Below are 16,448 nucleotides of genomic sequence, written 5' to 3'. Positions count from 1 at the left end.
CTTCTACAGTGCACGTGCACATCCCTGAATAGCGGGAATAAAACAGTTAAGTGGAAAGAGACAAGTAGAGCACCTAAAATGCAGTTAAATATACTAGTTGCTGCTCTGGGCCAAATTTCGCTTCACTTTTACATCTCTGCAAATTCTGAAAATTGTCTAAAGTCTCTGACGTGCCTCTGGTTTCCACACCCTGTGAGGGACAGCAGAGCACTGAGCCAAAGCTTTGCCCCAGGAATTTCCAGCTGCTCATTTTTTTGTTCACATACTCAGTACTCTAAATAAGCAATAGGATGAATATTATCACAGAGTTATTAATCCTGTCATAAATTTTAAAAAAATCCCTGTATGAATAACTGTAACTAAAAGTCCTTCAGTGACTGTCATAAATCCAAAAGCTGTCCAAGTGCTAGATCTAGTATTTTGATCACTCAATTAGCTGAAAGAAGTACAAAACCACATGTATAGACGGACAGCTCTCTGTTAGCTATACACATTTACACAGACTTCTGGGCAACAGTTTCAACTGGAAACAAACAACTTGGTCCAAGTAAATTAACTGCCATCCATGCTTCCAATGGAGTACTGGGATTTGCCCTGCCAGGATGTGTAATGCATCAAGTCTCTTAAAGTCTCTCCCTGGAAGGCATCTCCTAAATGTTTATAGTTGTCAACATAAAGTGAAAATAGAGAGATTTAGAGTTATTTCAGTATTTTGTAAAGCTTTCTCTACATACATATTGAAGAAACGAAATAAGATGCTTTTACATGTGTCTGCCTCTACAGCTCAACCTAAGACACCATCCCAAAATGCTGTAGCGTAGCCTGAGTGACCTGTCCCCGTCATCCCAAATCTCCTTTCTTGGTGACAAACATTGTCAACCATGTGCATAATTTGAGACGCAACTAACAATTCTAAGAAAACAAAGTCTGAGGTACAGAAATCGCTCAAATTCTCTTGCAGATATGTGTGAGAAGGCCAGAGCACAGACAAAAGTCATAAATACGTTACAGGAGGCCATGGAGAAGAATGAGAGTCCCATCCTTGTTTTGCTCCCTGTGCAGTTTTTCACACTTGGCAAAAGGGAGCAGAAATCAGTGCCCTTCCTGGGCGGGGGCTCTCCCAGGTGGGGTGTGGGTACAGGAGAAAAAAGCCCCAGGAAGGGAAGGGTTGCCAGCCATTGTCCCTTCTGCTCTCCTCATGTCCTTGGTACAGCCAAATGGAGATACTATCACCAGGGTAGACACTGAAGTGGCAGAAACATAAGATACTCCAGCAAACTTCTGCTGCAATCCTTTGGGACCACTGCCAGGTGTTAGAATTTCCAGTGGATTACATCCAAACAGACATCAGGGACCAAAACATCTTCTATTTGGTCAAGATGACCACAGAAGAGAGTGAGAAGTATTACGGCATAACCTCTGAGGTTTGCCTTCTCATACAATGAGGAATGGCTGGCTGCCGATAAAGGCATTTCACTGAATGTGATACTGGGAAAGGTCACTCACACCCAGGCTGGCCTCCATGGAGGTCTACGTTGGGTTACAACTGGCTATACAGGCAACCAGGATTGTGGCACATCCTGGATTTTAGTAAAGTCTGAGCCATTACATACTCTCTTGAAGCCAAGCCACATTAATCGAGGTGACAAACACAGCTTTTTCAGTCACCCATGCCACAGATGCAGGGAGACAGTCTGCTGTGTTCCTGTCGTCTGGCAGGTTTTGGATGCTTCCATCTCTGTTTGGACCTACTGAGAGAGGCGAGAAGAAGGAGCAAGCTCCCACTAGAATCTGAAATTATTCTGTGTTCTTAATGTAGAAAGTTACAGGTTGCACCACTGAAAGAAAAACACAACCAAACCCTAGGATTTTAAATCACTTTGTTATTTTTGTCTTGGTGAAAAAACTATGGCACCAGCTTATTATGGTCACACGCACCCTTAAAGAACTTATCATCATCACAGCACTAACAATAGGTACAACGTTTTGAAAGATTGATGTCGAACTTCATATTTTTAATTAAGCGTGGAGCACTTCTTTGGGGTCAGGAAGAGGCCCCAAAGGATTTTACTTCAGTAGATAGAAACTGGTAACTTACTGTACCAATAATCCAACTGTTCGTAGACAATAGTGCCAGGAGAATGGAGCCAGGCTCTTCTCAGTGATGTCCAATGATAGGACAACGGGCAACGGGTGCAAGCTGGAGCGCAGGAGGTTCCACATCAACATAAGGAAAAACTTTTTCCCTGTGAGGGTGACAGAGCACTGGAACAGGCTGCCCAGAGAGGTTGTGGAGTCTCCTTCTCTGGAGACATTCAAAACCCACCTGGACGCGTTCCTGTGTGACCTGCTGTAGGTGGTCCTGCTCTGGCAGGTGACTAGAAGATCTTTCGAGGTCCCTTCCAACCCCTAACATCCTGTGATTCTGTAATACTTTCACACACAGGACCAGATAGGAAGGTGGTGTATTATCTTAAGAAACAAACAGGCTTAAAGCTACACCTATGTGTCACATTTTTCATTGCACACATTTAACTCTCACTAATGCTACTAAGATCTACACGATGCACAGTCAAGACAGAAAAATGCCTCATGTACGCACACTCCATCTGAATTGGAGATACTTTACCCTTTAATGTTCTCCTATCTTTTTTAGTCACACATGGGGAAAAAAACCTTCTTCATTCTGCTGATTCCCCTCATCCACATTCTCTTTCATAACTTTATTTCTGCAGGCAATTGCTCACAGATGTGAATAGGAAGGTGGCACTACAGCTCTGCTTGACCATACCAAAGATAAGAGAGCAAGAAGCTGAGGCCATGGAGAGCAGTTTCTCAAGGTGATGGCTCACATCTTTTCAAAGGGGTAACATTATGCTGGATCTCATTTTAATCTCACAGACACTATAAGGAACTGCAATAATTATTATTGTCCTATTATTGTAATTGCTCAAAGGATTTTCTGCTAGTCTCCCATTTAGCATAGTATGTGAAAGGCTGACAAAGAAAATGTGATTAAGGTACGAAGCTCTGATGCCTGCCAGCTGTACTGAAGTGCAAAAGATTCCCATCATAAACAGTAACTGAAAGAATGATGGGCTTTCTGGGGCTTTCATCAGGAAATAAAAATACAGGAGTCCTTCGACATCTGTCAGAGACCCCGAAAAGAATGGAAGAAGGCAGTCCAATTCATCTGTATAAACTGTCTTTTGTGGTACACCACCACCACTCCCTCCTTCCATTCACTCCCTTAAAATATTGAAGTATTGACCATGATGGAGTCTAAGGCAGGCTGAGGGGAGTAAGACAGAGATGGAAACAGGCACAGTTTTTCTGTGGTATAAGGATGTAATTTCTTTTCTGTATGTAACTAAGAAACAAATGTTTTATGCTCTGTCCCTTTCCTTCCTTTCCCTGCAATAGTTAAGCTGATGGCTATTTGTAATCAATAGGTTACAGGAGCTAATAACACGTGCTGAACCCAGAAACCACAGCAGCCTGTTCCTAGGAGTGGGGCAGGAAGGGGACGGGCGACTCGGCCCCTGGGACGCCAGCTGCTGCCTCCAGTGTAGCAGCACTTCAGCAATGCAGAGCTCGGGAAGCACCGTGTCCACTGCTTCCACTGGTGGTGCTTCTTGCAGACAGTTCCCATTTTGTCATGAAAAGCTGGGGCATGTTACAGTAAAAAGCAGAGAGGGAGAGGAGGATGGCTGATGGAAGAGAACAGAATTTTTCCCTCTGTCTCTTTGAACAGTATTTTTAAGTCTTATGCTCTTCCATGTCTATTAACTCCTACTGTTCTCCACTGGACACGAGGACTAGTCATTACTTCCCGCTCTGTACTAATTTTTCAGCTTAGCACAACCATATGTTCACTTTAAAGTTTTCCAAAGTCATGTCAGCTCACAGCAGCTATAATCCCTAATTCACAAGCACCAGCCACACCTTCCTGCTCTGTTCCCCATGCAGTGAGCAGTCAGTCCTTTCTCCACTCTTAGGAGCCTCCTTCCCCAACACTGAATAATGTTGTTACATAAATACAGGGCTCCTGCTGTATCTTGAACCCCTTCTCCCACCCAAATGAGGAGAAATGGAGGGTGAACAGAAACTTCAGGCACAAGGTCTCAAACTCGTTCAACTCCTTCCTCGAAGCAATCTGTCACTCAAGAGTCTGCGAAGGCCCCTGAAGAACTGGGACAGACCCACCTCCTGTCTGGGCTCCAAATGATCACACATACAACTCCTGGCCAAACCTCACAAATTTTACACTGCACACATGCATTTGCATTAACTGTGCCTGTTCTTTTTCTGAATTAGTTATCTAAAAACACCTTGCCATTTTCCAGCTGATTTTAACAATAACTGTATAATAAACGATTTAAGCAAACCATAGAATGGATGGAGCAGTAGTAAACAGGACACTGCAAGTACAGCTATTAGTACACCATAATTAATTGCTGAGGTCTTGTGTTACTATTTCTCCCTGGTTTAATGACTTACGGTATGAGGAAATAAAAGGTTTGTCCTTTTCTTCCTCTTTCCATATACATTTGCTATTCAGAATAGCACAACAGATAATCAAAGACAGCTATGGGAGCACTTCTTGTATTCCTTTATTCAGGCTTTTGCTTACTGCAAATATCCTTGTGCATTAAATCTCATCCATCATCATGTTTGTTTTCAGGCTGCCATCTCCTCCAACACACAAAGCAAAAGAAACCAGGGATTTCCAAAGCTAAATTCATAACTCTTGGTACCTTAAGCTAACAGCCCAAACCCTCCAGGTGAAAGCAGTAATAGATTCACATCCTCTGTGGCTCATAGAAAGTGAAATATGTGTAACATACATGACCATTAAGTTCTATTTGTAGGTGGATGAGTCTGTGAATACAAATAACAGGGATTAGTGTACATTTGTTAGTAAAAACACTTAATGGTCTTCAAACATATCTGCCAAGCTTATATCCCTATTGCTTCAAGCCATAGTCTCTGCTGTGGGGTTAGGAGATGTTATTTCTCAGGAGAATGAAAAAACCCACCATTTGTGTCCACTGGAAGCATTTTTCAAGGGAATACGAAAAGGCCCCAATTGGTCCTTAGATGTCTTGCCGTGGCATAAGCCTTGCTACTAAGGGTGTCCCACACTGCCCCTCTGGGCAGGCAAGACACAGTACGAACCAGCCAGAACAAACCTCAGGGGGTTCTGGGAGCTGCACAACTCTGACAACTGGATGCAAATCACGCTGATTATGTTACCTCTCTAAATTAAAGACCAACAACAAACCCAGTAGGTAATTTTTTTTCTGCTTGCCTACTCTGTATGACTCCTACATTCGACACAGGTAAAAACAGTGGGTGATGTGTCCAAATGATGTGTTGATGACAATGACAATTTACCTGTGATTCTTTCAGTCTTTAATTCAACACGGCATTAATTTGGAAAAAAAACTATGGGTTGGATAAAGAAATTAATTGAGGCTGTCCGACTAGCATCTCATTGGTCAGACCGGGTGATCAAAATGGTCCCATCTAGCCTCAGAACACAATAATCTGTGAACACTATTACATGCTATCCATTCTCCCATTTATTTTGGTGACCTTTACTTTTTGTTCTTTGAAGCACTGACGCTCATGGCCATCAGACAACATTTCATCCCCCAGACTACTTTCACATCTTTTCTGTATCATCTGTAAGGACTTGTAACTTGGATCACTTCCTTATGGCACTGCTCCTGACCTGCCAGCCACACGCTTTCATGAGGTATATGTAATGTATGTCCTCCCAATACATCAATGCCCTCTTATGGTCTTTTCCTTGGGCATTTGCTTGTACCTCCAGACAGCAACTCCAACTCTCTTGTCTATATAATAATGTTATCACTTACAGTATTACCATGTTGCTTTTACAACCTAAGAGAAGCACTGAACGAGGATATTGATTTAAAACAAAAGGACCCGAGAAAGAAAAACCCCTGACCAGCCCCTCAGGCCACACAAACAGCTAGATACAAAGAGCGTTACAAGGGTGTGCAAACAGCCCCAGGAGCCAGCTTCTTACCTGGCTTGTGCTTTCTACTTGGAGAACTGAGAAAAACTCCTGAGTCAGCCAAGAGCTCATGACTATTGATTTTCAAAGGAAATTATCCTCCCAGCTGCAGTGTTTTTGAAAAGTCCGTTCTTAAACACTCTTCTCAATTCAAACAGATGGAAATGACCAAGGCTGAAGGCCTTTATTAGCAAGCCTCTCCAGGACAGATCCACACAGGCCTGGAGGAAATCACTAATACAAGGTCCTACACGACTCTGCTGAGACTGTGGGTCTGTAAAGTCTTGGTCCTTTTCCCTCCATCAGTTTAGATAAGGAAAAAAAGGGCTAAGTGCACTGATAAGCATGTGCTTTTAAAAAAAATATTACAGCTTTTTTACTCCCAAATTTTACATGAATAAAGTGTTTTTCACTTAATAATGTTTTCCAGACCTGAGCACAGCACCATCCAGACCCATATCTCACATTAACTCGTAGCATGAAGTACTGCTACTGTACATCAGGAATATTAAAGTAGAGCAGGAAGCTTTTGCAGACAAATAATATGCTACATTTTGTACTCTCTTTGCTCTACAAGAATCTCCTCTTTCCCCTGTCTCTACTTTGAATATGTATTACATGAATCATTTTATCCACTAAGGAAACAGATCTGACCCTGACATTGAAAAAAAAGCCATGTGATATCAGTAAAATTTTTAACAAAAAGAAATTAAGTATAACACATAACTGTGAAAGCAATTAAGAAAACCAGAATATTTTGTAAAATAATTCATAATAATTTTGTATAATAATTTCTAATACTAACATATGCATCGCCTTTTGCACCACAATGTGAAAATGTAAATTCCATATCCATTTAGAAATTAATTTGAAAACTGAGGCAAACAAAGCGTAAAAGTCTCAATTCTTTTCAGCAATTAACTCTCACTACCTGTGAACTTTCCTAAAACACCTATTTGATGAATATTCATTGGGCATACCTGAATTGTAAGAAAAGGTGATGTGCAAATAAAAATGAAGTTCAAATTTTATGAGTTTAAGAGAGTACTATGCAAATACACCATAAAAGCAACTGGAAGAGCGTGCCTGCAGAAATTACACAAAATCTACTCCACAGAGGGTCTGCAAGTGAGAAACAGAGGAACCGTTATGAATAGTTAAAAGCTGATATGTTCTGGTTATCAGTCTTCAAAATATGTTTAAAGCCTTTCCCCGCAAAGAATCTAATAAATAAGCTGGTGAAAAGTGTAAGTGCTTTTTGTTCCTCTTGTGCTTTATTTGTATTTACAGAAAAAAACCCTGCAGTCACATTCATTGTTGTCCATGACTTCAGAATATAGAAAGGTACTGCACAAGACTGCATTTTTCAGGAACAACAGTTGCATGTAAATACACCACTGAAATAGCCTGTGGAGCACAGAAAACAGTAGTCCAAATGACATTCTTTTAAAATAGCCAATTATGTACCAGAAGTCCAATTTCAAAACACATTAAAAAAAAAAAAAATAACAGGAGTTAAGCAATTTAATATTTTTAAAAATTCGAGCTGAGACGAAAGAATGAGAACCTGTTCACCTTGCAAAAAAGCTAATCCCTACTATTCCTTCATTATAATGGGTCCCAATCTACTCAGGTAGAGCCCCTATTTAAATCACAGACAGCTCTGCCTGGGGAAAATACTGCAGGACAAAGGCCAATATTTCAACTGGAATTTGTTAATGTTAGCATAGCTGGTCAAAACTCACAAGAACAGTAGCTTGTTAGTAAGCATCCAGGTATTCTCCCTTGAGTCTAACATAAAGCTTATCTATAATCAGCTTCTGAGGAGCCTCATGAAGAGGAAGGATGGGCTGGGTCCTTACAGTGCATTGCCAAGACACAGGTGATGGGTATGTGACACTCTGGTTCCATCTTCTTACCATAAGGAACCAGAAACACAACAGCTGTGACTATTTTAACAAGTCAGGGAGATGGAGATGCTTCATTTGGACTATGGGGAAAAGCCCTCACAAGGAAGTAACACTACTGAGCTACAAAGACGATGAGGGGACTGGAGCATCTCTCCTTTGAGGAAAAGCTGAGAGATCTGGGGCTCTTTAGCCTGGAGAAGACTGAGAGGGGACCTTATCAACACTTATCTAAAGGGTGTGGGTGTCAAGAGGACAGGGCCAGGCTCTTTTCAGTGGTGCCCAGCAACAGTACAAGGGGCAACAAGCACAAACTGGAGCACAGGGAGTTCCGCTTGAACATGAGGAAAAACTTTATGTTGAGGGTGACAGAGCACTGAAACAGGCTGCCCAGGGAAGCTGTGAAGTCTCCTTCCCTGGAAATATTCAAAACCCTCCTGGACATGATACTGTGCGACCTGCTGTAGGTGAACCTGCTTTAGCACGGGGGTTGGACTGAATGATCTCCAGAGGTCCCTTCCAATCCCTGTGATTCTGTGATTCTGTTACTCTATGAGAGAAGACAGTTGACCCTTGTATTTTCCAAAATGCTCAGTAATAAGCAGTTCCCATTGGGGAAGCAGGTGCTGCCGAGTACTCTGGAAAATACTAGAACACCTCTGAGTGCCGAAATGTAAGACAGCCTCTATATTTGAACTTGGGTGCCTGAAGACAGACATTGCTTACACAGAATTCTTAAGAGTACTCCCATAACCGCATTGAGAAACAATTGAATCCATACCAGCATTGTTAAAAACCAGTGAGATCTTTAAAATAAATGAATTTTAAAAATTTAAAAAGTTATGTAGGAACACAAACTAGATACAGGAAGATAATAAAACTTCTGAGAAAATTATTAAAAGTAAAGCAACACCAAAATGTCCAAACAAGATACTGTGATCAGGTACTCTTGAGCAAATTTATTTTCCCAAATTCAAAACAAATCTTGATTTACATAGGAATAAATTACCTAGTCTGACTCTGTGTCCCAACACATAACTTTGGTGTAGGTATGCCCACCTAAGAAGCAGACTTGGTGCTGTACTAGTCCAAAACCTTTGCCTCAAGCCAACTACTCAGAGGAATGGAAAACCAGAGAGGAGGCAATTTTTTCCTTTAAATTACACTGGTGCAATCACAAAGAGTTCTTCACTTTTGCACTAGCACAAATTCCATCGCCTTTAAATCAGTCATATATTAAGGAATAAGAACTGTGAAAAAAAAAAGATTATTTGGTCCAACACGTTTAAATCCAAAGAACTTCACCTGCTCACAATCTGAATTTACACAATTCATAGTAGGATCTATAATGGTTAAGAAATCAAAGCAGACGGCTTCCTCTCTCATGAACAAGCAAGTCTCAAAACAATCAAGACCTAAAAATGAAATGCATGAGCTATTTTGACTAGCATACAAACTTAGATTACAATGATAAAGCTGATGTTAATCAATTTAATTTACTTGTTAAAGTGCTTTGTCCTGCACAAGAAGTACTGCACTGCACTGGTTTCTGCAGGAGGAATGAAGGAACACAATCTTTGTTATTAATCCTCTGAATCAAAAATTAAATTATTTCCCTAGCCTAATACAAAGCTTTTGTGTTTACAGTTTTAGCCAGTTCAGTAACATGCTAGGACAAAAGTCTTATTTCATGCCAGGGAAATGCATGTTCTGAATTTCCACTGGAGAAATCTGACTACATTTCAGCAAAGGCCCATCATTTATTTTCCCAACAATAACCTTGAAAATTAAATCCAGACTCTGATGGACTGGAGCTATTGATGGTTGATTTTCTCTCTGCTGCACAGCTATTTACAAGGATCACATTTAGAGCTATGAAACTCTTTGAATACAGATCTTCTTACATCTTCAAAATACACAGAAACCTTTCAGCAAATGACACCCAAGTACACATATATTCTTTGATTCCATCAGCACGTGCTAATGATAGAAATTTTAAGAGAAATTGTTTTCAATAATTGGAGTCTAGCTTGAGATAAACTCTATGCATTAAAGCAAAACACTGACTTCAAACCGGGTTTTGTAATCGATCCTATTTTAGATGGGCATGATTTAATCCAGTTCCATTTTTCTAGCCAACTGGCACACTATTTACTTTTGCAGTTCAAACCTGACCGTATGGTATGCCTTTACGGTAAGTCTCAATATACTCCAAACTGCATCCTTGGGAATACTGTACTGCTCTTGATAGCAAAATACCATTCAGCTGTATGAAACCTCACTTGCTAAATAAAGAACACCATGGTTTTAAATGACACTGATTATTAAACTAAGGTTACACTCCTATTGCTAAATTGAGTCGTAATTATAAAGCAGAATTAATAACCAAATTTAATGAAAATCCCATTATGATGCAGCATAGCAAATCAAAGCTGAAACTGCTGTAAGTACAATGACAGACAGTCACAATATAAAGGCAATCTTACATTGGAGTCTATTTCCTCAGCTTTCGGGGTGTCTCAGCAGAAAAGTTAACTCCGAAATGACATTGGCCCTCCCGACATTAGCAAGCACAAGCCCAGAAACAGACTCAGAAAGAGGGCAGGGTGACAAGGAGATTTCTGTCTGTCCTCAGGGCTGACCCCGACCTCGGTGGATCTCACCCAGAAACTGCATTCACGCTGGTGAGGCAAAATCAGGCCCTCCAATTTCAGGTCATCAACGCTGCCTGAGTCTGGAGGGCATAAAAGTCAGAGACTAACTCTTGGCAAAAGAGGAAAGTTATTCCAAGCTATGAAATTTTTAATCCCAGTGTGCTTTTCTTCTTCTGACCCATGTGGCACATAATAAACAAAGCTGTATTTTTGGGGTTTTGCACCTACTGGGATTAAAATCTGGTAAGAACTGAATTGTGCACAAGGTGAAACAAGAGGAATGTCTGATTTACCCCAAATTACATTTATTAGGAATATATTCATCTCAGAATACACATGAAGCCAAACAGACTCAAAGGGAAAAGCTTTACTTTTAGTATGAAAAACCAATGAAAGACTCGAATCGATCTCTTTTCCACCCCATTTAGCCTAATCCTCTACAGGAACTGCAAGATCGGTTATACATTAAGGATTTTTGAAACTTCAACAGAAACATTCTCAAACACAAGACAAGAGCTGGAAGGCAAACACTTCTTTGTAAAATTATAGAGCTGCCTCTCAAAAGTCTGCAAGCAGGTTTGATGTTGACTGCATTGCTGAGATACACTAATGTGATACAGGTGGTGCACGGAGTGGAGAAAACTATTTTGGATTCAGCTAAATAATAAATATATACAACCCTCTCCAAAAATCAATGCATTGCTCCAACACCTGAAATCAAGCTGAAGGTAGATTTCTAATCATGAGCAAAATTTCCTGCTTATAATGTGCAAACCAATGCACGCCAATAGTGAAATGCTTCAGCTTTGGTGTATTGTGTTCTGATGAGTAAGAATCTTGTACTATTCATGTTTTGCAATAATTTCAGCTCTCGCTGTCAGTAAGAGAGATTCTCTGAATAATGTATGTAGTGCGAAAGAAATGAACAGAGTTTAAATAAAACACACAAATGGGAAGGGGAAAGAAAGAGGACTTTCTATAGCTCCAAACTGATATAGATCAGATCAATTTTGCAAACTTAGTCTATCTGCTTAAGCAACCTGTTTCATATGCATTCACGATTTAGAGCAAAAATACTAATGTTCTGGGACTGTTTAAAGAAAACAAAAATGTGTAAGATAACCATCAGAAAATAGATATTAAACTGAATATACAAAATTATTGCAGTTCCAAAAGTACTCCTGGGTGAACATTTGGGTATATGTTTTTATCTAGTGGAAGAGAAAAATATTCAAGTTTTTCCAGCGTTGCAGTGTTACCTGCTAATAAACAATCCATAATCCTTTGAAATTGTCTGTTTACTGTCCCTAACACATGCAATCAGCCAGGCCCTGAATCTTCACAAGCAACCTCTGCAGCAACAGAAATAGAGGTAACTGGTCATGTCTCAGAGCTTTATGCTTGAACTCACATGAATATTCATTTCAGTCCAGCAGCTCTAAGGCTTTTGTACTGTATATTTGGGGACGTGTGTGCCAAGTAATTTCTACACAAATAGCAAGATCCAAAGCCGCTGTTTCATAGTGGTTCAGCAAAGAGTTATCATTTCATATTGCCATGAAATCACTTAATTCAGAGCTGATGGTAGGGGTTCTTTAATTAGGTTAGAAAATCTCACACATCTGCGCTTTAGAAGCCTCTGTCAAGCCAGCAAATGCAATCACATGGAAGTCAGTGTCCTCCAGCTATCAGACAATTGATTTTTGCAGGATTCTGCTCATATTTAGCTTAAGGGACACGCGATACATTCGTTCAGTTGTCAGTCAGTTTGCCTACGTTGCATTAGGAGACCTGTTTTTAAAAAAATATTATTTGGTATTAAAATGTTTAAAAAAAGAAGCAGCAGTCAGATTATTGGCACGAGATTGCAAAATGTGAAATAAATACAAACTTGGACTAATGCAAAAATACGTGTTGGTTTAAGTGGGAAGCACAGACCTAAATAAGGCCTGTAGGATTATGCCTATTTAATACAGACACGTACAGAATTATATGAGCATACACACACATAAACATATACATTCACTTTCTTCCCCTTTCTTTGCCTCCCCCCATACTAAAAAGATTCATCATCTCTGAGCCATGAAATTCTTTGAGACTGGAAGTGGGTTCAGTAAAAAAACAGAAGGTTATGAAGCACTACTTCTATAAATGACAGAAAATATAAGGGGACAGATTTTCCTCAACAATGCAAGGTAAACACAACCTAAGGGGGCTGGAATGGGAGAGAAGAATCTGCTGCAAACAGTCTAAATGAGGAAAGTTTTGGGTGAACCCTATGGTGCTAGTCTCACACAGAGAAGTGTTCAGTTTTAGACAATTTTAAATTTATGCAAATCAGAATTAATTCACTAACATTTGAATGGAAATACTGTGCAATACCCCTAATCCAAAAAGTAACAATGGCCTCGGAAATTATTTGGAAGCACTGGATGCATAGGTAGAACCTAAAATAATTGGCTTCACCTAAAATTACTGATTTCAATATACAAAAATTTTAGTCCCCTCCTCTTTCACTAAAAATTAAAGTTTAAAAAAGCTACTATGACATTTGTCTTCACAGAATATATAATCAGTGCCTGCAAAAGTTGACATGCATTGGAGTATTTTCTCAATGAACTACACCTGTACAGATCTGATACCTTCCAGTTTCAAAGCACCTTTTGAAATCTTTTCTCCTTATGGAATTTGATATTGATTTTCACGCTAAACACAACTAATACATTGCTTAGCATAGAATTCACACTTAACGGGACATCAATCTTTCCTGCATAAAATAAATGGAGCCATTTTGGCAACTCACCAGCTTTGCCTGTTAAATAAGGTGGCAAGGTCATCTGAAACTTGGAGTACCAAAGACTCATATAAACAAATTTAGCAATCACTCAATAAATTATACATGAGAACTGTGCGGTACATTGTGTGTTTATGTATTAAACAGTGTCACTGAGATGGCTGTGAGAAAGGGGAGAGAAATATAGTACTTATTTTAAAGGCACAATGAATGGTAAGACCTTCTCCAGTATGTTTCTATTTTAAACTCGCTCAGCAATGTTGCTTAGGGCATCTGCTTCCAGAGGCGATTCACTCTTGAATGGAAAGGAGGGATTTGAAAACTTAAAGGCCACAGAGGAAAACCTATAGAAACCCGAAATATGGACATCAAAGTAGTAATGTTACTAGAGTCTTCAGCTTTGCCACACTATGTCCCACTGTCTTACATAATAACATGAATTCCTTTTTATAAGCCTGACATACATGAAGATAAATAGAAATAATGCTTTGCCACTTTCAGAGATTAAGGAGTATCCAGCATGTGTTTTAACCACGGCTAAAGACCCTGAGGTGATCTAAAATGTACGAAGTTCAGCTAATTATACTCTGCTTTAAAAAAAAAAAAAAAAAAAAAAAGTTACCTCATTTGGAAAGGGTATTTCTTTTCCTGTTTTCCTCTCATGCTGTATGTGCATCTGTGTGTGTGCGGGTGTGTGTATGTATAAAATAAATAGTAGGAAGAGAATATTTGTTCCAGCTGAGGTGGTCTGTGAAATCAAGTAGATCAGATACTAACTTGATTTGGCACCAATGTATGGATGCATAGAGACATATCCACAGGATGTATGCATTGTGAGATGATAAGAGACATTTACAACCTAGAATATAAGAGCAGGGCTGCCTCAAGTGACATCACCAGATCAACTGCAGCGTCAACCAACTCAGATATATTATCCTGCACACCACTGCTTCCCTGTCTCCTTTCCAGCCATTAGAAAAGCATTTGTGAGCACAAATATTATTGCATATTTTCAAATACATGCAAGGCATGCCATACCCAAAAGCTAACAAGAGTAACTGTGGGGTTTAGGGACTGATCGAGACACCATAATTTTTCTTTACAACAACAAAATTCATCTCCATAGAAACCAGGAAGCAAGAAACTACAGTAATAACACTAAAGTAAATGTCACATCAGGTTAGTCAGCAGAAGGCAGGAGAGGAGATTTTGCTCCAGTTAGAAACTAACAAGGATTGCTGCCCCTTTTACTCTTCTGCAAAGGGTATCTGTACTGAAGACAGACTTACTGATGTATTTTCAATGTAAGATAATGATGTGGTTTCCTATTACTTCCACTGCAATTTACCCGTAAGGTGGTCAGATCAACGGCATGTTTACTTACAGGCATTTGTTACAGCGAAGCTGTTAGCTGTTTCAATGTTGTCTACATGAGGAACCAAATTAAAAGGTGCTTCAGATGCATTGGGGCTGGTGTTATGAAGAAAAATTGCTAATCGAAAAGCAGTATATTCCTGATCTGTGTTCCTGATGAAGAGACCACCTACAAAAAAACAGGGAAAAAGCAAAAAGCAAAGGAAGCACGGTGAATTATTTGCAAGCTACTTGCTATCTTGTAACACCAAGCAACTGTCTCTTCCCAAAGCTGCACAGTAAGGCAAGTCCTAAGAGTTTAATGGATAAGGAACTAATCATATTCGTAATCACAACTGCTGCCTTTAAATCACTGTCCTCGATCGATTTTAACCTCCCTGATGCATTCACGCTTCTTTTCCGACTTCTCAGTTTCCATCTTTTCATACATAAATACCCAGATTTGTCATGATTACAGTGACCTTTGAAAGTGTTTAGCCTCCATCTCCCTGATACCGAACACACTGGTAAATCAGCTGCTCAACAGCCTCTTACATTAAGTGGTGGGCTGATTAAGGGGAACGATGCTTTCCGGATTAAAAAAAAAAAATAAAATAATAAAAAAAAAACACCAAAAAAAGGAAAATACCAACTCAGTGTAGGATAATCTGCACTGAAGAGGCATATAATGAACTTTGCTCCTCTGCAGCCATGTGCAGGCAGGGAGTAGCTCAGCCTTATTAGCAGCATCTTTGCAAGTCCACGAGAAATGATGCAGTGATGGAGCTGAGCTGGAAAGAATTCAGATAGCTGCGTCCCATCCGAAACACGTCCGGAAGGAGGGAAGCAGGAGCGATGGGAAAGGGGTGAGGATGGGGCACGGGACTACAGGGAGAGACCTCCAAAATCCTAAACTTTGCAACTATGAGAAGGGAAAGAAGGGCAGCGCTGCCTTTTACCCCCCATCCCTGCCGGGTACCGCAACCTCCGGTGCACATAACTCGCCATCCCTTCGGGAGCCAGGCAAAAGCCGGGGGTGCCGGCGGGGGCTGAAGCAGCCCAGGGGCATCAGCCCCGAGCCCCTTCCTCCCCTACCGATCCTGTACACCCCGGAGCTGGAAGGAGTTCTGCCAAAGACAAGCATCCTCCCTGCCGCACGCGAACGCACACGCATAGAGATGTATCCACACACACACACGGAGGCAGACATACACAAATACACGCGGATTTTTCGTGAAGGCAGGGGAAACGGGATGAGCGGTGGAGGAAGAAATCTGCAACTGCCTTCAGAGCCTCCTTTCCAACTCACTTTGCAAAGGATTGAACCCCTGGAGACACGCACACAGCCCAATGCAGCGCTTACCTATTTGCACACTGCTAGGAAAAGCTCCCATTGCTAGTCCCCAAAAGCCAGAAAACAACAAGACAAGCTGTCTGCAAATTATCCTCATCTTCTCTTTTGCCTCTCTCTCTCTCGCCTTCTCCCGCTCGCTCGCTAGATGCTGCTCAGAGAGGCATTGAGGACGAGGTGGCTACAAACAAAATCAAGAATTAAAAAAAAAAAAAAAAAGAGGGAAAAGGGTGAAAAAAGAGAGGTTTCCTCCTTTTTCTTTTTTTTTTGTTGTTTGTTTTGTTTTGTTTTAGTATTTGTTCGCTATTCTCTCCCGCTCGCCCGCTGCCTCTCTCCCCGTCGC

The 16,448-nt window shown here is 40.5% G+C and overlaps 1 protein-coding gene across 9 annotated transcripts in view; it reads right to left on the bottom strand.

Moving 5' to 3' along the window:
- GRIA4 (glutamate ionotropic receptor AMPA type subunit 4) overlaps positions 1-16,205 on the bottom strand; it is a 242,057-nt gene extending 225,852 nt beyond the window's left edge. For all 9 annotated transcript variants that reach the window (XM_086481766.1, XM_086481765.1, XM_086481770.1 and 6 more), the window contains exons 1-2: positions 16,118-16,205; positions 14,786-14,944 (exon numbers count right to left, since the gene is read on the bottom strand). In XM_086481766.1, coding sequence (XP_086337892.1) covers positions 14,786-14,944; positions 16,118-16,205 — 247 coding nt within the window. The remainder of the gene's footprint in view (positions 1-14,785; positions 14,945-16,117) is intronic.
- Positions 16,206-16,448: the final 243 nt, after the last annotated feature.

Source organism: Leptosomus discolor, chromosome 1 (genome assembly GCF_034619465.1).
Source record: "Leptosomus discolor isolate bLepDis1 chromosome 1, bLepDis1.hap2, whole genome shotgun sequence".
Classification (NCBI taxonomy): Eukaryota; Metazoa; Chordata; class Aves; order Leptosomiformes; family Leptosomidae; genus Leptosomus; species Leptosomus discolor.
Note: the sequence above shows the minus strand (reverse complement) of the source record. Positions and strands in the feature narration are given on the sequence as shown.